Raw genomic sequence first — 15,900 nt, forward strand, 5'->3', positions numbered from 1 at the left:
TTTTATTTTCAAATAATTATTCACTAAATATGTCAACAAACAACATTCAATCCAACAAAAACATTTATACTTTGGCAACAATCTCTGAAGCATTGGAGTGTACATCTGTTCCTGGAGTGATAACTCTTAGACTTGATACTACTATAAAAGTTAGAACATCTGAGTGGAGAGATTGCTTGCTAGAAATTGGTGAATCCTGTGCAGTCAAATGGATTATCCATAATTCTAACAAGCAACCTACTGATATTACTGCTGAAGAAGCCAAAGACAGTGATATTAAGATGTGCTTTTCCCAAGAGTATTCGTGTCATCATGCTGGCACTTATGAATCTAAGGCAGCCATGAGAGTAGTTCAGAAAAGAACTTAGAAAAATAAGTGTTCTGCTCTTTTTCATGTCAGAGGATTCTTTAAGACGCCAGAGTGGTGTGAGATAACTTTGACAAAAGATCATACTGAGCATACTCCTGGTGATGTTCATGAAGATATGTGTACTCTTCCTCTTGCAAAGAAATACCTCAATGAGCTGTCCCAATAATTAGAACAGTCATCTAAATCTGCTAGCCAGATATGTATTGATATGCTGAGAGCTATTGATAGATATGGAAGAAATTCTGAACACAAGGTCAACTATTATGACATTTGGAACTTAATGAATAAGGTAAATATATGAATTTATGTTAAATAAAATTTTATTTAACCAATTGTTTATAGATAAATAAGACTTTGTATCATTTTGACAAGGATCAAATGATTTCTTTCATGATTTAAATAAATGAGAAACTTCCTGCAATGAACTTTTCAATTTTTGGGGCCAATACCAGCTACTCACCAAGTCTAAACGTATTTGCTTGTGGTTTTATGTTGCTAATACAGCAAAATAAGACGAAAAATGCTGCTTCTTTTTGCTTGGATATCATGAGTGGTATCTCTGAAAAAATTGATGAGATTCTTTATACTCTTCTTATCCGTGATGAAGAAATTGGTAGAGGCTGGCCTGTAGCATATATGATTACCAATGATAGAGGTGTGGGCCCCATTGTGCAGTAGCTGCAATTCTTAAAGTCTTCTCTCTTGCTTGTTAATCCAAAACAAATAACTATTGATTGCTGCTCAGCCAAAGTCTATGCAATTCAAACCACCTTTTCTACCACACAAATCCAATTTTGCATATTTCACGTAACTCAAGCATGGAACAGAAAGCTCTCTGACTCTGTTAAGATTTCTGGCTCTTTGCCATCTGAGGCTCATCTTCTTCTTAGTGAAATGATGAAATCTCTTCAAGAGATTGTGTATGAAGAAGATTTAGATCAGTTTCATCACAAACTTGTATAGTTCAAAGAAGATTTTAACGATCAATGCATCTTTTTGGACTACTTCGAGAAAAACTGGTGTACTGAAGACAAATTTAAGATTTGAAGTAGAGCATATCATGAACGTCAATTTTCACATATGCTCACCAATAATTATATTGAGTCATGACACAATCAATTAAAAACAGTTTTCATGAAAAGATCTAGAAACAAGAGACTTGATAAGCTTGTTTTTGTTTTAGTACATGATGTTGAATACTATCTTTCTCAAGAGTACGATAGAGTGATGTCCAACAATAGGGCAATGAGTGCATTTACAAGAGAACAAAGAATATGCGAGATGGAAGCAGAAGAAGATGATGATGAAAGAGAAGTAAGAATTGTTGCTTCTGATTCAGTAGATAGTAGATAATGGCAGGTTCAGTCATTTGTTGACCAAAATACTGCTTATGTAGTTGAGGTTTCAGATACAATCACAATTATTTCATACACTTGCTTTGATTTTAAAAGAAGATACAGACCTTGCACACATATGTATCTATTGAAGATACACACATCGAACTCTATTTTCTTCTCTACCACTTCTGCCATTACTACTAATCAAATACACACACTACAAACTCTACAAAACACTGAAAATTCCAGCAATCGATCTAGACTCATTTTTTGACCAGTATATAAAAACAAATCAAACAATACACTAATCTCATCAAGATCTTACAAAACTATCTTAGTATACAACAGATGATGAAGCCAAGTATGTCTATGATATGCAACAGCTTTATTTTCAGTCAATTCAAGCTTTAAAAGATAAATACAAAGTGAACTTTCACAGATCAAACACACAACAATAAAAATATATTTATCTTTCTTTTTTTTCAAAAAAATTGTGCTATTAATTGAAACAATTATCAAAGTGACTTAGTAAATTATGAACTTTTTTATTTTCTGGTAGGTGAATTTTTTTGTCTGATTTTCTGGTAGATAAGCCTCTTTTTTGGCTAATACTTTACCATCTACCAGGAAATATAGATGTTCATAAATAATTAGATTATGAAATAGAGAGAGGTTTGAGCTCAAGAAGAATGATTTTTATTAATGAGAATTGTTAAGAGTTCTTGTACTGATTGAGAGGACTTTTAGAGACAGGGAATATTGTTTGCATACATATGCTTTGACAATATACTGATACAGATTCAAGCAGAGAGAGATTCTGAAGAGTTTTAATTAGATGATATAAACAAATTTGTCTTTATTCACAACAAAACAGACTTCTTTATGTTGATGTATTTGAATATGAAGCATTGACTATGCTTACTGACAGTGACGGCATTATGAACATAGCATTCACTGTAGGAAATTACAGCATTTGTAATTCCACCAATGCAGATTACTATGTAAAAAATGCATACTTGCAGATATGGATTCAGCCAATAAAAACAAGGTGATACAATGTTAGTGTTACTACTCTTTGCCAATCGGATTTGTGGAATTCCATAGTATTAAACTCGATTGAGTGCTGTTCAGCATCCTCAAACCAATTAGACTTGTGTATTACTTTTAACTAACTCTTTTTTGTTAAATTTGTTGAATCTCTAATTGGTCAAATAATACACATTGCGTCACATAAAAATAAGTTTTTATTTTTATTTTTGTTTTATTTTTTGGTCCCTGGAATATACAAAAAAATAAAAAATAAAAAATAAAAAAAATAGAAAAAATAAATAAAAAATAAAAATAAAAAAATAGAAAAAAAAAATAAAAAATAAAAAACAAAAAAATGAAAAAAAAACAAAACAAAACAAAACAAAACAAAACAAACAAACAAACAAACAAATGACAGTAGAAGAAGTATACAAGGCATATACCAAATTACTTTCTACTTGATAACAATTTTTTTAAAATAGTATTTTTATTATGTTTTTTTATAAATGTCACTTATAAAGTTCAGTATTGTCTACTATAATAAAATAAAAAACAAACAAACAAAGCAAAACAATTGATTTGTATTAGTTATGATCTTATAAATGGCTTTATATTTAAAAGTTACTTACATTTTATTACTGTCTTCCACTGGAGACAGCAGTTCTCCATCTCTGAGAAAGCACAAAGATAGACACCCAGAAATTCTCAAACCTATCAAGAGCAATATTTCTTCTGGCTGCTCTCTCCTCAAGGTTTCTAACCAGGATGTTTCTCTGGTTAGGTGCAAGACTACCCCACAATGGTATAGCTATACCATTTGTACAGTAGCATGACATTGTTACCTGTACAAGTTGGCGAGCAAGTCTGCCAATGGCACTGTAAAGAAGCCAAGCTTCTTTGGTGTTACCCCTGGTAAAATGTAATACCAGGGCTGCAGTAACACTCCCGGCTGAGAGTACCCAACTGTTAGGTTGTCCTTGGGGGGAAGGGCGTGGAATGGTGTTGCCACCAATGACCGGCTGCAAATGGTTCACATCAGGAGGGTTACCTCAGACAGGCTGTTCAGTGGCGGCCTCACCGCCCTCAAACCTGGCCTCAAATCTGGTCTCAAGCCGGGCATATGCTGTCTCCAGCATCACCAGTCAAAGGTTTAATTGCGCAATGTTGAGCAATGACATTTTTAGAACTGTAAAGAAGATGTAAAATATAAAAAAAACAAAGTTAAACAAAAGCAACAAGAAAAACTGAAAAATAAAAAACAAAAACAACAAGGAAAAATAAAAAACAAAAAGCCAGAATCCCTTTAAAAAAATTTTCATGATAATTAGCGCACTTGTAATTTTTCACTGTCAACTGATGGAATAAAAACTAATATCACATCCCAAGTGGTTTTTTCGATCTTACACCCCTATTTTTTTAAAATACAAAACAACAATTCAAAATGAACATTAACGGCTTACTTAACCCTGTTAGCGAAAACGAAACAAGCAGTTATATGCTTGACAATTCGTTCTTTGAGCAACAACCTGCTCAAATGGATATCAATGTCACTTATCCAGCTTACAACATGATGGATATCAACGATAAAGCCTCTGTCGATGATTCAATTGGCTTTGATGGTTTCTTGGCTGCTGCCACTAACAACGTTGAGGCTGATGAAGAGGACGCTTCTCCTATGGAAGCCAATTCCAACAATGTTGAGGTGGAGTACACCTCTGGTAAGAACAATTAAAAGAAAATGTTAATAATAACATTATTACATATGATTATGTTTATGTTAAATATTAACTGTGTAAATATATTAGAGAATGGTCCTGGATTCACACGTGTCCAAAACCAAGGAATGGCCCAAGCTGAACCAGAGCAGGCCAACATTGAGTACGACCAGTTTGTACCAATGTACACTCCCAACAGCAGTGCTGAGGCTGTTAGTCTGGAGTTGTTCTCCTTGTTTTTTGAGAACAGTGTTTCTTGTGAAATCTATGATCAGTCTGTCAAGATCGTAAATGAGTACATGACAGAATGTGGATCCCGTAAGTTTATTACTATCACATATCTACTATATTACATATACTTATTATTGTATTAGCTAAAACGGATGCACTTCTGTCATATTAAAAGGTGGATACCTTGCTCAAGCAAGAATACACAGTCAAGGCACAGGTGTATGACATGTGTGCCAGTGGGTGCTTTCATTTTCCTGATGTCGAGCCTGGAAACTCAATCGTTGAGAATGAGGTGTGCCCTCACTGCAATGGACCGCGGTACCAGCATGAGAGAGGCACTATATCACCTGTACAGACATACCAGGTAGTGCCTCTCTCAGAGAAATTACGCTTCAAGTTGGCTCACCCTGAAGAATGGGCAAAGATCGCCTATGGCATGGAGGTTTTGGCTGGTGGCCGATCAAATGTCTGTAAGGATATTCTTGATGGAGATGGCATCCATAGACTGCTCGCAGGTGGGATTGTTGGCCAGGGTGACATGGTGGTGTCTATGTTTGTTGACCAGTTCAACCCCTTCAAGGACGCTGCCATGTCAGCTAGCATCATTCACATTATTAACATGAATATTAACCCTGCCAAAAGGTAAATAAAAAAAACCCATTGATTTAGATGTATATTTATATATACTAATATAATATATTTAGGTACAAGAAGGGTAACATGATGCAGCTGGCCATCATCCCAGAGCCTAAGCACCCAAAGAACATTGCTTCGTTTTTGGAGCCCATCCTTGCCAACCTGCGAGCCTTGCAGACAAGTGGAGTGAAGTGCTGGGACAGAGACCAGTATGTGGTGTATAAGGTTCATCTTGTCGTGGCAACTGAAGATACTCCAGCTGTATCTGACTTGATGAACCTTATGCATCACAATGCACAATACGGCTGCTGCCATTGTTTTGCGCATGGTGAAAGCATTGCCAAGACCATATGCTTCCTGGAGAGCAAGGGTCCTGCCCCCATGAGGGACGTAGGGAGCATTCGCAGAGCCGAAGGAAGCGTAAGTTATGAAATATCAAAAAAACCACAAACATCATTTTATAGACCTGGTGGTGGGAGATACAATGCCTTTGCAGAGTTATCCACACTCACCAGTTCTGCTTTCTTTGGCCAGGACGAGATGCACCTCCTAGGTCATGGAACAGGGCATCAGCTCTATCAATCCCTTGGTGGCAAATTCTGCCCTGGGACTGCAGGCCCAGACAGAAAATCCCATGGAATGCACCTCCAAGAACGCCTGCAACAACTTGAGTATCCCTTTGCCCTGAATGTTAGCCTAGATGACATCGAAAAAGCAGTCAGCACATCCAGGGCAGATATACCGATGGCATTTACTGGTACGTGGAGGTCAATGAAGGAATCAAACAGCAAGAGGAAGGTCGTCGATTGGATGGACTTTCTCTTGTTTGTTGTATCAACCATGGTAATCGACCACCTCTGCTTTGCAGATGCAAAGCAGGCCGTGAGAGACCTGGTTCTGGTGTGTTCCATTGTCCAACAATGGAGCATCACTGCCAGCGACATTGTTGCCGTGGAGCAGTAAGTGGCTTAGATATATATTTCTATCCGGTTTTTAATGAGTTTTATAGGGCAATTGGCCACTGGCACTCCTTTCTGAGGTGCAAGATTTTGGACAGTAAGCTGAAATCCAACATATTCGTGATGAACCAGCACATGCTGGTTCATCTTGGTTTCATGTTGTGGGAAATGGGCCCTTTGCGGGCTTACAGCTGCTGTCCAATAGAACGCACGATTGGTGCCTATACCTCTGCAATCAAGTCCAGGAAGGAGCCCGGAAAAAACATGGAAAATGTTCTTTTCCAGATGGCAGCCATCAGCCACTGCTGCAGCAACCATCCAGCCAGGACTGGACCAGCTGACAGAACGACCAGCAACTTCGAGGTTGCAAGTGATGATGTTGCTGGTCCTCAGCTGTGGTCCAGTCCGACCAGGTATAGCATGGCCAAGTTGGTCAACACCATTGGCATGGAATGGGAGGACCTCGTCCAACAGTTGTTGCCTTTCTGGGCAGAAGAAGGAGTTTCTTCCTTCGAGGAACAAGACTCAGTGGTTTGAACCATGAAGATGTGGAAAGACTCGGTGGTTTACAGAGTCCGGTTCTCCTTTGACAGTAGACATGTTCGAGCTAACAATCTTGTTGTGCTCAAACATATGTGAGAGTAAGTGTTGTTAGTTATATTCTATATTATTAAAAGTTGATATTAATCATAATTTAATTATGTTTTTTGAAAGTTATGGATTTGTCCGCAAACTCTTTTCCCACACTGTTAAAGCAGTGACCAGGCTCTTTGCAGCCACCGAGAGTCTTTCCAACATCAGGCCCTTGCCAGTCATGCTCTTCTCTGTGTTGAGCAACCACTCGCAGGGCGAGATGAGGATAGTGGATGTGAAGTCCTTCAAGGGGATGGCTGGCCTCGTCCACAATACTAAGGACAGGGTCATTAGACATATCGTCTGGCCCTCGCCAACCCACAATCAGTAGTTTGTTCTTCTTCTTTTTTTCCCTCTTTCTTTTTAATAAATGTATATAAACCTTTTGTTTTATTTAGATATTACTCAACAAAGTTGATTGTCATTATCATTTTATTTAAAATTGCACATCACCAGAAAATCCAAATTAACGGTATATCTGATTGATTGGCTATATTTGTAACCTTGATCAAAATTGTAAACAAAAAAGAACAGTCGTCTTTTTTTTCTCACTTAAAATAGACGTCTGAGTTTAACACATGAAAAAAATTAATCGCGGGTCCACAGCTTCTAAAAGGAGTTTAGAACACTCTAAATTTAGTAAGATTAATATGATTTTTACAAAGTTACATGGATTTTGCAGATATGCAATTATTTCTGTGAGTACTTGCACTTTTTTTTCTACAGTAATTATCTAATATATATTTTGAACTAATTTTGAACTTTTTTAAAAAAAGATGTGGCCAGTCATAAAGAAAGCTGATTGGCTAAGTTTAAGATAGACTTATTTTACCTTTTTTTTGCCCTTTTTTTGAACTTTTAGTCTGTCCACACCAATTATAGTGAAAATATATTATATATATAAATTTTGATATATATAAAAAAATATATTCACCAAAAGACGTTAGGGGCTTCACCAGTTTTTTATTCTTATTTTTATTGGCTGGAGCTTAAATTACTAATATATCTAACAGTCAGGCACCAAAAACTAATAAAACCTCTTAATTTATACAGTAATAAAAAATATCTTTACACTCAACTTGACTTTTGGCTGTTTGTTTATATTGTTAGATTGTTATGTTTTACTGTGACCACTATAACACAATAAGGGGATGTAGCTCAGGTTAAAGATTATATTTTATTAAAGGAGATATTGCTGGCAATCTATAGATCATATAGCCTCCAAAGTACAAAAAGAAGATATAAAAAAGTCCCAAGGGATCACAAAAGACAAAAAAAAGAGAGGGGAAAGAGAAGATCAAATCATACTAGCTTCAATGGCTGAACCTGCTCTCCACTTTGCAGCTGTAAAAATAGTTGTAACAGTGAAAGGGAGGAGACAGAATTGCAGAACAAAGAACTTTTCAGACAGCAAAGGACAAAAGAGAAAGAAGAGAGATAAAGGGAGTAAAGAACAATGACAAGTGAAGAGCTATGAAAGAAAAGAAAAAGTCTATATTATATCCAAAGAGCACCATGTTCAGTCTCATGTGAATAGTCACCATCAGGATTACATATAATATCTATGTGCCAGAGAATAGTCAGCAGTGGTATCCAGTAAGCAGGTCGCGGTTCTTGAGATGACAAAGGCAAGGATGTGATGGCAAAATCAATTCTGTGTATCTGGTCATGGTCAGGTTGAGGCAACTGTTCAAATAGTGCCACAGGAACAAGTGGGCAATCCAACAAATGGCAGCGTGAGGTGTGATCAGATCCACAAGGACATTCCTTTGGTTTGCCTGGCAACCATCCCATTCTCCAACGAATCAAACGGCCACGTTCCACATGTGAGGCTGGCAGAAACAAAATTGGATCAACTCCAAGAACTGGGCGGCATGCTTGAATGAGAACTTGTGTATTGGACTGGAGAAAGGTTGTAAATCCAGCTTCTCTAATGCTTTCAAAATGGTTTTTTACTGCACTAGGGCTTTGGAGTTTGAGTGTTGGAGGGAGATGTGACAGAAGGTTGGTTTTTCCCAGGGAGACAAGTGAAGAATAGATGGTATGATGACGGTGTAAAAGAGACAAAAGGCACTGGGCAGGCAGAAAGTGTGATCTGATACAAAATTTGACTATAAGAACATCTGCACGAAACTTCATACTTGGCAGATTGCAGATGTGCTTCAACACAATTGTAGAGGACGTGGCATGCCCCCCAACAATCATGCAAAGACACTTATCTTGAATGGACTCCAGAACTTTAATATCTTGCTTCAGCAGAGTGGAAATAGCTAAACCATATTCAAACTTTGGGCGAACAAAAGTTTTATACAGTCGTGAACTGAGCAGCAGAGAAAAACCAGAACAACAAGCTCCAACAGAGTTTAGTGTTGCCATTGTAGCAAGTGTACCAGAACGTCTATGAGTGGCAATGGACTTGGAAGAAATACCCTTATTGGCAAAAGGAACACCCAGATAAATAAACAGGTCAGTGGCAGGGAGAACTTGACCATATAAAAGAAGTGGAACTGGCGAGCTTGCACGTGTTTTGGGATATATAACTTCACATTTGGTGGGGCTCCATCGATATCCAAGAGTAAGAGAGTGGTCTGCAGCAAGGTCTAGCATGGCCTGAACGTCTGAAAGAGAACCAAAAATAGCTACATCGTCGGCAAAGAGCAGAGAATTGATGGGTGTTGAGAAATGAATATGTCCAAAGCCATCTACACCTGAAGGAGCAAGAAGAGCATTATATGCATCCAATGAGGTAGGAGAGGGTGATGGAACATGGGTTGTAGTTTATGAGTGAGCAACTGTGCGGAGCAATGGGGGCAGGGAGTTGATATATATTGAATACAGATGTGGACTGAGGACAGAACCTTGGAGAACCCCAGTGGCAGGTGAGAACGAGTGTGAAGAAAAGTTACCCAAAAGGACACAGATAGAGACATTGTCAAACATGTTAACCAAGAGACCCAAAAGTGCCGGTGGAGTGCAACGTTTTTGTAAAGCATGCCAGATGATTCGTCGATCCACTGTATCATAGGCAGCCTTGATATCCAGAAATGCAATAACAGGGTAGTGCTTATGACGGTGATAATAGGCTTTCATCAGATCATGGAGACAGAGAGCTTGATCCAAAGCACCACGGCGAGGACGAAAACCACCTTGAGCTACATCCAAAGGAGGAGAGTACTTGTGCAACTGGGGGGCTATACACATCTCAAAAAGCTTACGCAGTACAGAGGTCAAGGAGATTGGTCGGTAGTTTGCCGGGTCAGTTGGACTACCCTTCTTGAAGATTGGGAAGACCTGGGCTTGGCGCCACAAACTTGGAACATATGACCATTGCCAGCAAACTGTAAATAATAAAGTAAGAATGGGTGAGACATGTGTTTTTACAGGTTTTAGCATTTCAGCTCTGATATGGTCTGGTCCTGGTGCCTTGCGGTTAGGCATAAATTGCACGAATTCCTCTACAATTGGTGAGGTAAAGGGAGAGTCATCAGAGGCAAAAGGCACACTGTTACAAGTGGTCATTGGTGCTGGTGGTCGGGTTGCTGGAAGTATATGTCCACTATATACTGTTACCAAATAGTCACACATTGTTGCTGCTGCTACGGCTGGTCCATCATCGTGCTGGAAAGTATGTTGTGGCTGTCTACGGCGTTTTAACTGCTTTATCTTTGATGTTGCTTTGCTGAAGTCACGTTCCATAGACTGACAAAAGACATGCCAAGACTGACGTTTTGCTTGCTGAACCTGAGATCGGAATTCGGCCTGTGCATGCTTGTGTTTAGTCCACCAAACAACTTTGTCAATACCTATTACTAGGCGCCATTTTTTGTAACATTGGTTATGACGATCTGCTGCTGTTTGCAAAGCTACATTCCAGAAGGATTTCCAATGATTTGGGCGAGAGGGTCGATGTCCAATTGAGCTATTTAATGAGTCATAAATGAGTAAATTGAACTCATCAGTGATAGCATCAATGTTGGGTCTAGTGAGCGGTGGATTCTGTACAATGTCTTGCAAGGTGGAAAGGAGGGAGGTTGAGTTTTGAGTGAAGATATGAGCATAAAGAGCATGGACATCAGGTTCATTGAGGCGTGAGAGGTTCCATGTCTTGCGTAATGGTGGTGGCATATTGGTAGAGTGCTGTAGGTCATAGGTAAAGGAAAGTGATAAAAGGCGATGATCTGATCCAAGGGACAAGTCAGTAGCAATATGAAGAGAAGGATTGATGAGTGGCATATTAGTTATAAAGAGGTCAATAATACTGCTGATTTCATAGTTGTTGCGGAAAGAAATATATGTTGGTATGCAAGGTGCAAGATCTGCATTTACAACTGATAGAGATCTCTCTTCTATCCAAGAACATAGTGCCAGTCCACGAGAATTTGATGCATAGTCACCAGTAACAGAGCCAAGTCTTGCATTGAAGTCACCACAAAGAATGGTATCATGTGTTAAAGGAATGGAAGAGAGTACATGTAGGACATCATGAGTGGGCATATTTGGTGGAAGATATAAGCATACAATTCTGAGTGAGCCAATTTTGACAGCCAGAGCATATTTGGAGGGCATAGGTATTTGAGTGACGGCATAAGGACAGTGAGGTGATATGAGAACAGAAACACCCATAGAGCCCCTATAGGTGCCAGCTACAGGAGACCCATACAAGTGAATTTGTGACCATGATGTGGGAAGATGTGAGGGAGAGAGAAGCCATGTTTCTGTAATGAAGAGCATATGTAAGGACTGACAGTGTTGAAGGGTATCTTGAATGGCTCTGGGTTGCAGGCCATTGGCATTCCATAATCCGATATTGAGATTACTCATTCAGACATAGTGACTGATGAGCTGCGCTGACGTTTGAACAAAGACCCGCCAGTAGCATTGGTAAGAGTAGTACGTGTTGGTATTTCATCTTCACTGATCCACCCTTCCTCACAAAAGAAGTGACCAACTGGGATAGCAACATGTGGGCGCAAGAACTGTAGGGCTTGGAGACATCTATCATGGTGAAGCATGGCAGCAGTGTTGGCAAGTTCATGAGTGGACAGAGATGCATACTTGGGATCAGCAACATTATCAGGATCAAGTGGATCAAATGCGTCCAAAATCTCAACAGAAGCAGTTGTCAGTTTGGCCTTAAATGTATCAGCATACTGGACATGAACAAGGATGCCAATGACACCTCTGGCTGGGAAGATAATGTCCAAAAGTCGAGAAGAATCCACACCAAGAGTGCGGAGAGAGGAACGGACTTCTTTGTGCTTAAGGCGTCTTGATCTTGGAATATAAACATATTCATAACCTGAAGGACCAGAGGGAAGAGCAAACATACGAACAGAAGCTGCAATACGGCGAGCAGAGGGAACAGCAGACATTTTTGGGGCAGTTACAGGAAGAGAAACACTGGCTTTACTAGCCCAAGTGGAGGCTTCCAGACCTGGTTCATTGTTTTTGTCAGGAGCACCTACTGCGCCGGCTGGGTTCGAAAGTGAAATTTCTGAAAAGTTTTTTTCAGGTGCACTCTGAGATCCTAATTGCTTCTGCAGATTAGCAATTGTTGTTCTAGCATGGTCTAATTCAGTAGTTAGTCTTGCATTCTCTGCTGCAAGTCGCTCCAACTGGTCGGTTCTGTTTTGCACATTCATGATTTGTGCCTGCAATGTTGTCAGGAATGAGGTAAGCTCGGTTGGCAATCCCTGCATGTTGCCGATTTGCAAATTGGCCATTGGGATTGAGAATGCAGATGGCGTGATGTTGTCTGATTGAGCTGAATTTTTTTTTGCTGACAGCTGGGATACCAAGGACAAGGACTGCACTACTTTTGGCAATGGGAGGTACGTTTTTCGTGATGGATGGATCGTTTTGCGTAAAGATGTTGATGGATGGATACACTTTATATATGGATTCGTCAAAAATAAAATTTTGGAACCAGACAAATAAAATGCTTAAGCGAAAGAGCAGTGCGGGGATGTAGCTCAGGTTAAAGATTATATTTTATTAAAGGAGATATTGCTGGCGATCTATAGATCATATAGCCTCCAAAGTACAAAAAGAAGATATAAAAAAGTCCCAAGGGATCACAAAAGACAAAAAAAAGAGAGGGGAAAGAGAAGATCAAATCATACTAGCTTCAATGGCTGAATCTGCTCTCCACTTTGCAGCTGTGAAAATAGTTGTAACAGTGAAAGGGAGGAGACAGAATTGCAGAACAAAGAACTTTTCAGACAGCAAAGAACAAAAGAGAAAGAAGAGAGATAAAGGGAGTAAAGAACAATGAAAAGTGAAGAGCTATGAAAGAAAAGAAAAAGTCTAAATTATATCCAAAGAGCACCATGTTCAGTCTCATGTGAATAGTCACCATCAGGATTACATATAACATCTATGTGCCAGAGAATAGTCAGCAGTGGTATCCAGTAAGCAGGTCGCGGTTCTTGAGATGACAAAGGCAAGGATGTGATGGCAAAATCAATTCTGTGTATCTGATCTTGGTCAGGTTGAGGCAACTGTTCAAATAGTGCCATAGGAACAAGTGGGCAATCCAACAAATGGCGGCGTGAGGTGTGATCTGATCCACAAGGACATTCCTTTGGTTTGCCTGGTAACCACCCCATTCTCCAACGAATCAAACGGCTACGTTCCACACGTGAGGCTGGCAAAAACAAGATTGGATCAACTCCAAGAACTGGGCGGCATGCTTGAATGAGAACTTGCGTATTAGACTGGAGAAAGGTTGCAAATCCAGCTTCTCTAATGCTTTCAAAATGATTTTTTACAGCACTAGGGCTTCGAAGTTTGAGTGTTGGAGGGAGATTGGATAGAAGATGGGTTTTTCCCAAGGAGACAAGTGAAGAATAGACGGTATGATGACGGTGCAAAAGAGACAGAAGGCACTGGGCTGGCGAAAAGCGTGATCTTATACAGAACTTGGCCATAAGAGCATCAGCACGAAACTTCATACTTGGCAGATTGCAGATGTGCTTTAACACAATTGTAGAGGACGTGGCATGCCCCCCAACAATCATGCGAAGACACTTATCTTGAATGGACTCCAGCACTTTGATATCTTGTTTCAGTAGAGTGGAGATCGCCAAACCATATTCAAACTTTGGGCGGACAAAGGTCTTATACAATCGTGAACTGAGCAGCAGAGAAAAACCAGAACGACAAGCACCAACAGAGTTTAGGGTTGCCATTGTAGCGAGTGTACCAGAACGTCTATGAGTGGCAATGGACTTGGAAGAAATACCCTTATTGGCAAAAGGAACACCCAGATAAATAAACAGGTCAGTGGCAGGGAGAACTTGACCATATAAAAGAAGAGAAACTGGCGAGCTTGCACGTGTTTTGGGATATATAACTTCACATTTGGTGGGGCTCCATCGATATCCAAGAGTAAGAGAGTGGTCTGCAGCAAGGTCTAGCATGGCCTGAACGTCTGAAAGAGAACCAAAAATAGCTACATCATCGGCAAAGAGCAGAGAATTGATGGGTGTTGAGAAATGAATATGTCCAAAGCCATCTACACCTGAAGGAGCAAGAAGAGCATTATATGCATCCAATGAGGTAGGAGAGGGTGATGGAACATGGGTTGTAGTTTGTGAGTGAGCAACTGTGCGGAGCAATGGGGGCAGGGAGTTGATATATATTGAATACAGATGTGGACTGAGGACAGAACCTTGGAGAACCCCAGTGGCAGGTGAGAACGAGTGTGAAGAAAAGTTACCCAAAAGGACACAGATAGAGACATTGTCAAACAAGTTAACCAAGAGACCCAAAAGTGCCGGTGGAGTGCAACGTTTTTGTAAAGCATGCCAGATGATTCGTCGATCCACTGTATCATAGGCAGCCTTGATATCCAGAAATGCAACAACAGGGTAGTGCTTATGACGGTGATAATAGGCTTTCATCAGATCATGGAGACAGAGAGCTTGATCCAAAGCACCACGGTGAGGACGAAAACCACCTTGAGCCACATCCAAAGGAGGAGAGTACTTGTGCAACTGGGGGGCTATACACATCTCAAAAAGCTTACGCAGTACAGAGGTCAAGGAGATTGGTCTGTAGTTTGCCGGGTCAGTTGGACTACCCTTCTTGAAGATTGGGAAGACCTGGGCTTGGCGCCACAAACTTGGAACATATGACCATTGCCAGCAAACTGTAAATAATAAAGTAAGAATGGGTGAGACATGTGTTTTTACAGGTTTTAGCATTTCAGCTCTGATATGGTCTGGTCCTGGTGCCTTGCAGTTAGGCATAAATTGCATGAATTCCTCTACAATTGGTGAGGTAAAGGGAGAGTCATCAGAGGCAAAAGGCACACTGTTACAAGTGGTCATTGGTGCTGGTGGTCGGGTTGCTGGAAGTATATGTCCACTATATACTGTTGCCAAATAGTCACACATTGTTGCTGCTGCTACGGCTGGTCCATCATCGTGCTGGAAAGTATGTTGCGGCTGTCTACGGCGTTTTAACTGCTTTATCTTTGATGTTGCTTTGCTGAAGTCACGTTCCATAGACTGACAAAAGACATGCCAAGACTGACGTTTTGCTTGCTGAACCTGAGATCGGAATTCGGCCTGTGCATGCTTGTGTTTAGTCCACCAAACAACTTTGTCAATACCTATTGCTAGGCGCCATTTTTTGTAACATTGGTTACGATGATCTGCTGCTGTTTGTAATGCCACATTCCAGAAGGATTTCCAATGGTTGGGGCGAGAGGGTCGATGTCCAATTGAGCTATTTAATGAGTCATAAATGAGTAAATTGAACTCATCAGTGATAGCATCAATGTTGGGTCTAGTGAGTGGTGGATTCTGTACAATGTCTTGCAAGGTGGAAAGGAGGGAGGTTGAGTTTTGAGTGAAAATATGAGCATAAAGAGCATGGACATCAGGTTCATTGAGGCGTGAGAGGTTCCATGACTTGCATAATGGTGGTGGCATATTGGTAGAGTGCTGTAGATCATAGGCAAAGGAAAGTGACAAAAGGCAATG

The 15,900-nt window shown here is 40.0% G+C and overlaps 6 protein-coding genes across 6 annotated transcripts; 4 read left to right on the forward strand and 2 right to left on the reverse strand.

Moving 5' to 3' along the window:
* Positions 1-29: 29 nt before the first annotated feature.
* Positions 30-536, forward strand: PHYBLDRAFT_175134 (hypothetical protein; the record flags this gene model as incomplete). Its single annotated transcript, XM_018437416.1, has 2 exons — positions 30-347; positions 369-536. The coding sequence occupies 2 exons, from the start codon at positions 30-32 to the stop codon at positions 534-536; spliced, it is 486 nt and encodes a 161-aa protein (XP_018284626.1).
* A 254-nt stretch (positions 537-790) lies between these two features.
* On the forward strand, positions 791-2,759 carry PHYBLDRAFT_175135 (hypothetical protein; the record flags this gene model as incomplete). Its single annotated transcript, XM_018437417.1, has 4 exons — positions 791-1,025; positions 1,500-1,684; positions 2,046-2,068; positions 2,582-2,759. The coding sequence occupies 4 exons, from the start codon at positions 791-793 to the stop codon at positions 2,757-2,759; spliced, it is 621 nt and encodes a 206-aa protein (XP_018284627.1).
* A 579-nt stretch (positions 2,760-3,338) lies between these two features.
* PHYBLDRAFT_175136 (hypothetical protein) lies at positions 3,339-3,939 on the forward strand (the record flags this gene model as incomplete). The annotated part of the gene is made up of 2 exons (XM_018437418.1): positions 3,339-3,538; positions 3,666-3,939. 2 exons carry the CDS (start codon positions 3,339-3,341, stop codon positions 3,937-3,939), a joined length of 474 nt encoding a protein of 157 aa, XP_018284628.1.
* A 969-nt stretch (positions 3,940-4,908) lies between these two features.
* Positions 4,909-5,528, forward strand: PHYBLDRAFT_119132 (hypothetical protein; the record flags this gene model as incomplete). Its single annotated transcript, XM_018428667.1, has 2 exons — positions 4,909-5,324; positions 5,387-5,528. Coding segments are annotated over 2 exons (558 nt in total), but the record flags the coding sequence as incomplete, so codon positions are not given.
* Positions 5,529-8,407: 2,879 nt separating this feature from the next.
* PHYBLDRAFT_175138 (hypothetical protein) lies at positions 8,408-12,633 on the reverse strand (the record flags this gene model as incomplete). The annotated part of the gene is made up of 3 exons (XM_018437419.1): positions 8,408-9,180; positions 10,222-11,553; positions 11,763-12,633. The coding sequence occupies 3 exons, from the start codon at positions 12,631-12,633 to the stop codon at positions 8,408-8,410; spliced, it is 2,976 nt and encodes a 991-aa protein (XP_018284630.1).
* A 588-nt stretch (positions 12,634-13,221) lies between these two features.
* Positions 13,222-15,849, reverse strand: PHYBLDRAFT_175139 (hypothetical protein; the record flags this gene model as incomplete). The annotated part of the gene is made up of 3 exons (XM_018437420.1): positions 13,222-14,139; positions 15,036-15,062; positions 15,106-15,849. The coding sequence occupies 3 exons, from the start codon at positions 15,847-15,849 to the stop codon at positions 13,222-13,224; spliced, it is 1,689 nt and encodes a 562-aa protein (XP_018284631.1).
* Positions 15,850-15,900: the final 51 nt, after the last annotated feature.

The sequence above is a fragment of the Phycomyces blakesleeanus genome (assembly GCF_001638985.1).
Source record: "Phycomyces blakesleeanus NRRL 1555(-) unplaced genomic scaffold PHYBLscaffold_35, whole genome shotgun sequence".
NCBI classification, from domain to species: domain Eukaryota; kingdom Fungi; phylum Mucoromycota; class Mucoromycetes; order Mucorales; family Phycomycetaceae; genus Phycomyces; species Phycomyces blakesleeanus.